This window comes from Acanthisitta chloris, unplaced genomic scaffold, assembly GCF_000695815.1.
Source record: "Acanthisitta chloris isolate BGI_N310 unplaced genomic scaffold, ASM69581v1 scaffold44515, whole genome shotgun sequence".
NCBI classification, from domain to species: domain Eukaryota; kingdom Metazoa; phylum Chordata; class Aves; order Passeriformes; family Acanthisittidae; genus Acanthisitta; species Acanthisitta chloris.
This window is the reverse complement of record NW_008673970.1, coordinates 6086-17390: the sequence shown is the minus strand read 5'-3', so window position 1 is coordinate 17390 and position 11305 is coordinate 6086. Positions and strand designations below refer to the sequence as shown.

General features: G+C 42.2%; 1 protein-coding gene across 1 annotated transcript in view; it reads right to left on the bottom strand.

Moving 5' to 3' along the window:
• Positions 1 to 10924, bottom strand: part of LOC103802631 (semaphorin-5B-like) — a 15959-nt gene extending 5035 nt beyond the window's left edge. The window contains exons 1-5 of the mRNA XM_009075132.1: positions 10856 to 10924; positions 9218 to 9316; positions 8270 to 8483; positions 5420 to 5705; positions 1044 to 1179 (exon numbers count right to left, since the gene is read on the bottom strand). Coding sequence (XP_009073380.1) covers positions 1044 to 1179; positions 5420 to 5705; positions 8270 to 8483; positions 9218 to 9316; positions 10856 to 10924 — 804 coding nt within the window. The remainder of the gene's footprint in view (positions 1 to 1043; positions 1180 to 5419; positions 5706 to 8269; positions 8484 to 9217; positions 9317 to 10855) is intronic.
• Between the last annotated feature and the right edge of the window lie 381 nt (positions 10925 to 11305).

Genomic DNA, 11305 nt, shown 5'->3' with positions numbered 1-11305 from the left:
AAGACAAGCCTGTCCCTGCCTGCAGCAGGGACCTGCCTCCCATCTGCTCTTGCTGTGATTTCAGGCGACTGCAGAGTTCTTTTTGGAAGGTCCCTGACACCACCAGCTTGAAGGCAGATGGCACTTGCAGGCAGTCTCAGCACCTTCGCCATAATAAAGGAGAGCCAGATGCATATAATCCGGCTGAAAGGATTTACTATGGGAAGCAAGGACAGGAAGACAAGTCCATCCTCCCTAGGACTGCCCAGGTGGGAAGGACTGACCTGTAAAATGGGCTCATGCTTCAGAAGATTGAGGCTTGCTGTGGCTGTCGCACACTGACTCAGCACCACACTGAGTGGATCTGGGCATAAAGCGACTGAAGTTGTTTTATAACTTTCAAATTTACTTTAACTGATAATCCTGAGAAGCTGCTCATTCATAAAACCAAAGGGGTTTAAGCTGAGAAGGAACCCCTGTGACAATCCCCATGTGTCCTCTTCCACCAGTTACTGCAGCAACATGTTCATGACTTCTGGCTGAGCTACCATGATTTGAAAGTCATCCATCTTGCACTGAAGCACAGGTAGCCTTAGGGGCCCAATCAAGTGATGGAAAATTCATCATATCCTTACAAAGTCACAGTGGTTAATTACCTTTCTTGTTTAAAAAATAGAGGTTGTCTCCATTCTAGTTTGACTTTGTCCAGCTTCAGCTCTCAAACCTTTCTGGTTCTGGGGACATGTCTCTATGTCCCCTAGTGAGAATCACTTTCTCAGAGTATATGTGTCAGTGGTAAGTGTAACAGAGATTTAAATTATTCATTATGATAAAAAAATCAGAACATTCTTATTATCAGTAAAACCATTCATTTTTTTTGTCATGGATCCTGTAGTCTCAAGAACGTGTGATGAGTTCCACAGACTGAAACACTCATAAATGTGGAGAAATGCAATTTATCTGTACCGTGGGTCTACCTGGAAAAATGAGCCCTACACAAATCAACCCACTGGAGTGACAGAACATAAAAGGGACTGCAGTAAACTGAAGGGCAATAGCAGTACCTGGAAATTAGGGATGGGGTTTAACGTTGGCAGCCAGGCTGATCTTGGGTTTTCTTGGTAACGGAAAGGGCCATTAAATGCCTGAGTAATGGCACTCAGATTGAAGGCACACACTGCTGAGGCAGCTATGCTGTTTCTGGAAAAGGGAAGGAAAAAGATCAATTTAATCATTAGAACATTGACATTTTCATCATAACAGACACCAGACTCCACTCCAAAAAAATCCATGTAAATTGCTAGGTAGATGTACCATGATACCAGGCTCACAGTAAAAATAAATAAATAAATAAGCAAACAAACTGTAAAATGCAGATGACTTGCATGACAATTTCAGTTTGGTTTTAAAATGGCAGTGATTTAAGGGCCATGGAAGCAGTTCTGACAAGAAAGGTGAATACAGTTTAATTTGCATGGATTATTTGTGTCTGGTTATATGTTTGTTTTGGTTTTTTTAAACCGCCCATCTATCATTATTGATTACAAACAATGTAATTTTTAATCCCTTTGTCTTTCTCAAGGTGAAATTCTGTTCCTACAGGTTCCTGAATTCTTCAGCTACAAAATATATCACCTAATTTTATGTTCATGTATGCAAAAAAAGGTCTGGCTAATTCACGCAAGCCTCTGTTTGCAATGACCACAGTTCACTTCTTCCTGCTCCCAGATGGGAACAGCATCTGTCCAGGGCAGACTGTTCATCACACACACACACACACCATCCAGGGGAGGCACAGCTAGGGAAATGCTGCTGTAGGAAGGACTCTTTGGAAGGAAATTTGTTTTAGGGATGCTCTGCAGTCCAGTCAGACTTGGACATAGATCAGTTGGCCTCTGCTGTTCCATTTCAGCCCTGGAGGACCCATTTCTACAAGGTGCTGAGCCAGCTCAGCTCCTTTTGCCTCAAGAGGGTTGGAGGACTCTTCCTATATGGTAAGGGCACCTCAAGGAAACTGGCCCAGAGACATTTGCTAAGTGGCAACTGGAAATTCAAACCTGCTCCCATTTCTGCCCTTCCCACCTGCCTTTTTTTCCCCTTCTTCTTTAAAGAAAAACTACAAACTTTCTACATTTAGAGAGAACTGTATCAGAATAAAACTAAAAATAGGGCTAGCACAAGAGACTGACTTGTCATGGTGCCTTTTAAATAACCCAAGCCCTGCTATATGTATCTTTCTGTTAATTAAAGCAATTTGAATTCTCTGAAAAGAACATTTTCCTTTTTTTTTTACTAAACCAATAATTACACTCTCCTGCATACAAAAAAAAAGCTTTTCTCCACAATCCTGGGCTGGGAAGCAGAAGAACAGATTCTTTCACAGCATATTTCTTCTGAGCAATGCAACATCAGGAAGAACTTCCTGCTTTGCTTTCCTATTCTCCTCTCTGCCCCTGCCCCTTCCATCCCTGGAGTGATGGAGTAGCTCACTTTGAACATGTCAAAGCAGTGCTGGGCAAACCCTTCTCCACTTTTGTCTGAACACCACTGCCGCAGTGTATGCTCACAGACAGCAGCTCTTAAGACAAAGCTAATGATGGATGACAAGTAAATGCCTTGAGGCACACACATTAAAAAAAAAAAAGAGATGAGAAAGCAAATGAAAAAGGAAAAGAAAGAATAAAATCCCACTAGTCTAACAAAAATACTTTGGTAAAAAAAAGCATATTTTTCGGACCCTGCTCTGGGCTCCATAGTTTAGCCCTTTGCCTTTGCTGGAAAGGAGAAAGGAAAGAGGTTTTCCATTAAATCTGTGGACCATTTTCCTTTCTGTCAGTGGCCTGGCATATTTCCCACCCCTCCTTGTGAAAGGTTCGATCCCAGTCTCAAGCCAGTGACATCAACTGATGCAGCTGGCTGCTGTGTTCTCCTGGTGTGAAGTACAACCTCCTTAACTCCCACCTCCTACGCCCCATGATTAACTAGGTGTTTTAGAGAATGGGTTAAGTTCAAGGAGGTTTTAACATTGACTCTGTTACCTCCCAGAAAAATTTTAATAAAAACATCTTAAATATTTCAGCAGCAGCTTCCCCCAAAAGCTCTTTCTCACTGATTCAGCTGGGTATAATGTAACATGAAGCAATAAATCTATATGTGGGTGTTACCACAACCACTATTTCCCCTTTGTTATAAGATGACCCTAAATTCATTAAGCATGAAACTTCCAAAATAAAATTACCTGTAAACAAACAAAAAAAAAATCATAATTTTGTGATGCACTGGTATTTTATTGTAAAGAAACCCAGACTGGTGCATACATTAACTCTCTTTGGTATGCAGAGCTCATACAGCATGATTTAAGTCCCAGTGGAAGTTAAAAGAATAATTACCATTATTTCTCTAGTCAGATGACAAATTGGAAAATTTTTTTCTTTGAACTCTCAAACGAACACCATATTGTAGGCTCAAAACACTATTTGATCTAACTTCAGTTACTATCAATAACTAATTTCTTCAATTACACAAATGTTACATATTATATTGTCTTCAGAAGATCCAAGAGAGAACATACATCCCCAATGTATGACGAGTGACTTAAGTGTACCCAAAGCAGACAAGTAATACTCATCACATCTCATGTTAAGCCTGGGAAACAGACACAGCAGAAGAGAACTCTCCCAACCAGAGCTAGTCTATGTCTCACTCCTCATAGTCCGAAAACTTCACCAATTTGGTAAACATAATACAGTTCTTAACATTTTTCTCCTTTCTAACTTCTGTTCTTGGCTGGGTGAATGGACAAATGGAAAGATAAAACTTTATTGCTGTGGCCATAGAACCTTCTTCAATTGCAAAAAAAAATAATTTAAAAACAAATGGTCAGCTCATGTGCCCAAAGCAGTAGCCAGGTTTCCTGTTAGTGTTCAAGATGTTTGGCTAACACCCTCTAAATGGTTTTAGAAAATGACTCATGCACCTTTCAGTCTGAGGACAGATCTTCCCCAAAGTCCACAGTCAAGGTGCAGTGCTCCATCATGTTTATTTTTTTTAGTTGCTTCTCCACTGGCTCACTTTTGACTGATGTTGACAAAGGTGGAGCAGAAACAAAACATGGAAGATGGACGAGGGTGACCAAACACTTAACCTATTTCTTGGAACTTAGAGAGTGGAAATAACATCTGGGAACTTAGAGAGTAGAAATAACACCTGGGCTCTGTTGACTCACAGTGAAACTCCCAACAGTGCTTTAGCTCAAGAAGTTGGGGCTGATGCTTTGTGATTTCAAGGCCTGAAGTTCAAGCCCTGCCACACCAGCAGGTGACACATTAAAATAGGAAGGCTTGTACATCAGCAGGGCTTCACTTCCTTGATTTGCTGTGGGCTTCTTGGGAACAGACCCTTACTCATATTGCACAGTACACCATTGCACATAAAAACCCCAAAGAAGTTGGCTACCCAGCATGAGGAAGGCACTTTGAGCTTTTGCCATGTGGAGTAACTACTCAGATTTTCACTCTCTAGTTTACACATCAGGATAACACCCCCCTGGAGAACATGTATTATTGAAACTCAATACCATGCAGACTGGTTATAGCTTGAAACTTATCATCCTAGCCTGGGGCAGCAGAGAAAAAGTTATTTGAGTTTTCCTGACTTAAAAATGTGTGTTATGAGTTTTTTAATATATTTTTTAATTAACTTCTCTTCTACTTTCTGCTTTCACAGCTACACTAAATCATTCCAATTACAAGGTTTTTCGATATCAAGCCAAGAAGAGGTGATTATGAAGTATCAGAAATCATGCCTTCCCCTCAGAGTTCTAACACTGCTTTTGATTTGTGGACCTGAAACAGTCTGTAGTGGAGATACAGTCCCCCCTGGAAATGTCAAACACCTCGTGGCCAGCATGAACTTGCCCTTATAGCATTGTTCAACAGCAATATATGTTGATTTCAATGTAGTGATCCCATCTGCCTCATTCTTCTTCCAGTGTTCTTTCCCAAGTGTATGTACTTGTCCATCTCATGGGCCAGCTCCGACATTCACACAATTGTGTCAGATTGTCCAGGCAGTTAGCCTGGCTGGAAATTAATTCTGTTTTTCTGTTGGGTCATTTTTTAGATCAGCTCTCTGAACTGCACAAGTAGCACTGTCATTACAAAAAGTCAGAAGTCTGTCACTGCCCAAGTTTATATAAAATTAAGGTACCCTAGAACTGCACAGTCACCTTTTTACAGACTCTAGCAATCTATGAACCATGGATTTAAAACACTGTCCTAAAGGCTATGTTGCCATGATGGATCACGCAGCCCGATCTATTTCTTCATGTTAACCAAAGGATCTTTCAAAAATGATTGCTCAGACTGTCTAAGAAATCAATATATTGTCAGTCTCAGACTGCTGGGGATAGAAGAAGGGCAGTAAAACCAGTGCAACTTACACATTAGTAGTGAAGACACCATAGATCAGATCTTGCTCAGGAAGGTAGAAGGTGCTTTGCAACTCATTGTAATAGAAAGGGATTTCTCCAGCACGGGAGCAGTTCAGTCTGGCCTTCATGAAAGTTGTCCATGTGTCCTCCAGCAAAAATCTCCCTCCGATATCATTTTTGCAAACCCTTGCTACACGAGAATACACTGTTTTCCCACAGTCGTGTTCCACCGCATTCTCACGGAAGAAGAAGTAGGTGAACAAGCCGATGTCGTAGGCGGCAATAAAGTTAGGCTCTGAAAAACAAACATTTGAAGAGATTTATACAGGTTGGAAATCAATCCATGCTCACTGACTTGCTCAATGCATTGCACTGCCAGCTCCCTTTATGCAGGCTGTCAAAGCTGGGACCACTGGGAGTTTGGAGTTAGCAGAAGACATAAAAACAGTAGATGGGAATAATGATATATGGGGATATAGCTCTAGTACCTTTTTTCAGATCTTGGAAAGACCTCATTGTTTCCCCACTTTATTGGCAAAGCTGCTACTGATTTCAGTGAAAGTAGAGTTCAACACTTTGCATATGCATGACTTCTCTGTACCTATACTCATTTTACAACATAAAAACCTTCCCGTTGGGCTCCTTCACCTATTCACTTCTGAAGTGCACCTTATGATGTGTTAAATATGCTGAGTGCATCCGCCCAATTCCCCAGGCTGCTGCACTGAAACGTTCAACCTAGTCTCACATCTGGCTTTTATCATGAAACCTTTCCAGTTTCTAGGCACAAAAGACTATCTTATGTCCATAAAATAAAACCATGCCACAGACTGACAGTAGTGAAACAAGGTCTCCTTAATTCTTTTTTTCTCCTAGAATTATTGTTATTATTTTCACAAGAATTGAAAAGAACTTGGAATTGCTTTGGTAGTGAATATTTTAATTGGGTATTTAACAAAGCTTTAAAGTGTATAGTCTTTTATCCTAACAGTTTCTTTGGCAAAGGGAAAAGATTGGCCAATGACTAATATTTGACCAAACAAACAAAAAAAACCAAAACCAAAACCCTGTTGGTTATACAGGGTGCTTTTAAAATGTTCATTTCTCAGCAAAGCTCAAAGGAAGAAAGAAAAAGGGAAGTACAGAATTCCTTTAATGCTGCATCCCAGGAGTGAAAGGAAAACAGAGTTGTGGTGGAGGGGAAGGCAGGCTGCTGCTACTGCAAGGCAGGTTTGGGAGACACAGTGGTACAGAGGGAGGGCACTGCAAAGCATCTCTAGTCAAACTTTCTCCTTCAAACAAAACATGCACCTTGAAGGGACCACTGCGATCACCGACCTGACCTTCCGTCTAACACGAACCAGAGAATTTCACCCTGTAATTCCATTATCGGATCCTGCAACTAACAGGTGAATTAGACCTCATCTTTCAAGGGAGATCTGATCTCACTGGACAATGTCACATGGCTTCACATCCCTCACTTTCCTCAGTGACTTGTTCAAATGACTGAAGACTGACCCAGCTGCAACCTGCACTTCTTTTCCCATTTGACATTATCAGGTTTCAGCTTCCAATCACAGGTTCTTGTCACGACTTGTCTGCTAGATTAAAGAACTTTATCCTGCTTGAAATCTTCTCTTGATGTAAGTACTTCCATATCATGAACAAAACACCTTTTATCGCCTTTTCAGAAAGATAAATAAATTGAGCTCCTTAAGTCTCTCACTGTGAGGCAAGCTTTCCAAGCTTCAAATCACTGCATGGTTCTTCTCTGAATCACCTTCAAGTTTTCTGTTTCTTGTTGAAAAGTGGCCAGAACAGAATGAAATTACTCCAATGTCACCAATGCTGTTATCCAAGAGTCCAAGAGTCACATTAGTTTTTCCAGTCACATACTAGAACCTGAGTTACTGTTTGTCTTTCTTAAACTCCCCTGTTCCAATGCGGCTTCCTTCTGGATCTTTCATTCGTGTGCAGACAAGAGGAATGTATTCCTAATGAATGTACAGGGGCTGTAATGTTTCTTGGTCCTAATTCACAGTCTTGCCTCAAGACATCTTTTTCTAAAACTGTGGATCTCCATACTGAGTTCAGTATGCCTGCAGAAGCCTAGTTCAGTCTCACTAAGCTACATAGAGTGCACACTCCCACTGCTCTTATCTTTAATTGAAAGGTCCTGAAACCCAACAGAAAGATTCTGAATAACTTCTCAACTTACCTGGGTAAAAGGAGAGAGGGGGAATTTGGGGTCTCCATCACTACAGTCTGCTCAGACAAGAAGTGCTTTTCCCCAGTCAGAAAGTGTGGACTCAGTGCAGGGATTACTGGTTGAAATTCTACAGCTTGCTTGAGGCAGGGTATTATCACATTGGGGAAAGAGCTGCTTTTAATAGCTATAAATCCACAACAGCATGGATTCACATGGAACATAACGTGAAATTTCTCTTTTTTGGACTGATCTTGCACCGAAACCAACCATCTTCAGCTGAGTCAGTGGAAGTAGAGAATTCTTATTACTCTGCAGAACTGGGTCAACAGTATGATGCTTTAAGTTGGTTTTGATCTTCAAATCTTTCAGTGGATTTCTTACAAAAATGATGCATTTGGTCACCTCATAAAACAGTGACCCATATATATGTTAAATAGCCTATAAGACCCACTTTCTATATTCTACATCAACTTCTCTGAAATACATCCAGGCTCCTTTTAAATGTCTTCTAAGATGCACTGGCTATTGCACCGGAAGCCCTTCCCCATCGCAACTTTGGATCTCAATATGAAAAGAGAGAGAAAGATTTACAAGCCTGTCAAGCTGACTTTAATACATCTCTTGCTCAGATGTGACCCACATGACTTTACCATTGAGCCATTTGGAGTTGTATTGTGCTGTCCTAAGTGGGGGAACATTTCCAAGGCTGCGGTAAATAGCAGGATCCCGTCCAGAAAAATCAATCACAGTTGCAGCATAGAGTTCTCCTCGTGATGTAATCACAGCTGTCGAGTTATGCCGAGGGTCATATGGGCACCGAGCCACTCCATTAATTCTGTCAATGATTTTGCTGAGATTTCCTACCTGTATTTAAAAGGAGAGAGAATTTAAAGAGCATCTGGCTTTCTTATTGGTGTAGAGGATTCAGTTTGCCCATGAGTACCCATGAGCAAAGCCTTGATTTTAAAAAAACAGGTAGCCATGGGAATGCAATGTCAGTGATGACTAAAAATTGATCTTTACATCCAACGCTTGCCAGTGTAAGAAGTTGTGTCTGAGCCTCACTGATCCTACTACTTTGTACAAAGGGTAATTCCCCAGCCTACAGGCCTCAACCCACTCGGTGTAATCAGGTGCTCCTGCTGCTCTCACATGTTTCTAATCTTCCATAGACACCTCCCAAATACATACTGGCATTAAAAAACAGAAAAATAAACATTGCTCTGGACCTGCTCCTGTCTCCCTTGAAGTCAAAGGGAGTTTTGCCATTTATTTTAAAGAAACCTATAAGTATTCAGCTCAGGAGGTACTCACAGCTAAGCTTTTCTATATTCCCCATTTTCAGCACCTGAAGGTTTACCTGAGCAGCATTTTGTCCAGATCCAACTCACCCATAACACAAGCTTTTTGCTCCCCAACTGCAGATACACTCATTGCCCCAAAGGGCCCCAAGGGACCCAAAGAAGAAAACCAAAATAATTTCAGGTCAGCTACATTTAGAACATATTCTCTGTAGCCATGAAGCCCTGCCAAATGACTGCCCTTCCCCAGAGCATGTATCCAGCCCTCTCCAACACTGTAAAAGAGGCAAAACAGACCTGTCGACTGGAACACACTGGAGAAAAGGCATTGGTACCACAGGTAAAAACCTTCTTGCCATAAACAATCAGCACTCGGACATAGTTCTGGCACTCTTCCTATAGGGACAAAAGACAGACAAAGGATTTTTGAAAAGGAGATTGTGGGATCATTTATTACATTAAAAGAAATATTGCATCTGGAATACAACTTCCTTAGCTTTAACTTGGGCTGAGGTTTGTTGCATCAAGCAGTGCACAGCTGCAGGGAGCTAGTGGTCCAAGTGAGCAAGCCCAATTTGCTGTTTTTTTCTCTAATCAAGCCCTGCACAGTCCCTGGATAGGATGTTATCCATCAGGTTGACTCTGCTATAGCTACACAAGTGCCTCTTTCTGTGCTCTGCTTATACTGGAGTAGAAATGCTCCCTCTTTCCATGATGATACTTCTGACCTATTTTCCCAGTAATGCTGCAGCTTTGAAAACATTACCCAGACACAAACTCCAGTAAAGGACAGCAGGTCTGTCTGCACTATAATTCAAAACAATGCCAGCAGGAAAACAGCAGGAACTTCTCTTTAATAGACCAGGCTGGTCAGGAGAATTTCGTGCTTGAAGAGGCTGTTCCTTCCTGCCTCCCAGAGGATTGTGTGCTCACGAGTTTCCATGGTAGAAGGAGTTTCTCTTTCAGGTCAGGCCAATGAGAAATAGCAAATTCCCTCTTCTCAGTTGTGTGACCAATTGCCAGTCCCAAAAGATGTGGGGCTTCTGTCATCCCACACTGGGGTATGGGTGGCTGCACAAGGTTGCAGTTGGCTTTTTCAGAAAATTGCCTTCATGTCGTTGGACAGAGCCACAGTCTCTCTTCTTCCCCACAGCCTCACATCCAGAGACCTGTGGACTGCAGACTGGGCTAACTGAGCATCACCCAGAATTGAGCAGCAGGGGAGGAAGAAGCCACATGAGGCAGGAACTTTCTAACAGTACACACAGGGAAAGGGAGGTGCAAGAGTGGTGTGCAACTCCCACAGGCAGTGCAAGAGGCTTGAGAGCTGCCTGCCCCAAGGATCATCCAAACAGTCCTGATGAGAGATGTGCAGTGAGCCTGGCTCCAGCCTGTGCTGGGCTCTGGGGCCACCTCAGAGGAAAGGATATGTGCAATAGCTAATGACTGGCACCCATTGGGCTCCACGTGAAGAAAGTCTATTCTATTGTACCGTAAACAGAAAAAGAAACTTGCTAAAAAATAGCAACCTCAGCTAGGTTATCCTGGCTGTTTTGCTTTCCTCCCTCCAACAGATCATTTGCCATGAAGCTGAGCCTAGAGCTGCAAACACCACTTCTCCTTCTGTAAGCAGCAATCACTCCCCAAGCTTTTCTGTCTCACAGCACTCCACACTGTTGATCATTTCCCTAAAGACTTCATTTGCAAGATTCAGCAGTGTAAAAACACCCCCTATCATCTGGAAAGGAAGGGGTTTGCTTAGCTGGATTACATGCTATCTTCTTTCATTTACTGTATGGAAATTGACTTGTTGAAGGATAGAATTTAGCAGAAACCCACTAGCATTACCCACAGACAGCGACTGCATGCGGTGCTTGCTTTCGAATGGAGAAGATCACAGGGACTGCACTCCAGAGCCAACCCAGGAGCACTCACCCAGCCTAGGCAGAGGCCACAGAGTGCCAAAGAGCAGGTGCTGCCAGTCTTGAGGCTCAGCAGGGGCATAGTGGATCAGATACATAATGCCTGGCACCCAAAACTGAGAGCTTAGATTCATAGCTGGGTCAACTCAGCACTTATTTAAGAAGCAGATCAGTCATGGTGACTGTGTATCAGTCTATCAAACAGAACCTTGAGAAGCACTGTCCCACCTGCTGTGTGTTGAGAATAGAGGTCTCATTGCTTCCTTTAACAAGATGAAGGGATTGCCAGCCTCTCTGCCATCTCCTGTCATTGCTGTATGGTGCTGTGAGCCCTGTCAGTTACTCCTCATCCTAGAGCTGTCTGCATTTCATGACTGGGTTAAGTAATTCCACTTTCTGTAGTGCAGTTATTCAATCCCATGCAATACTAAGACCACTAACTGCAAAGGACTAGAAATTCTTG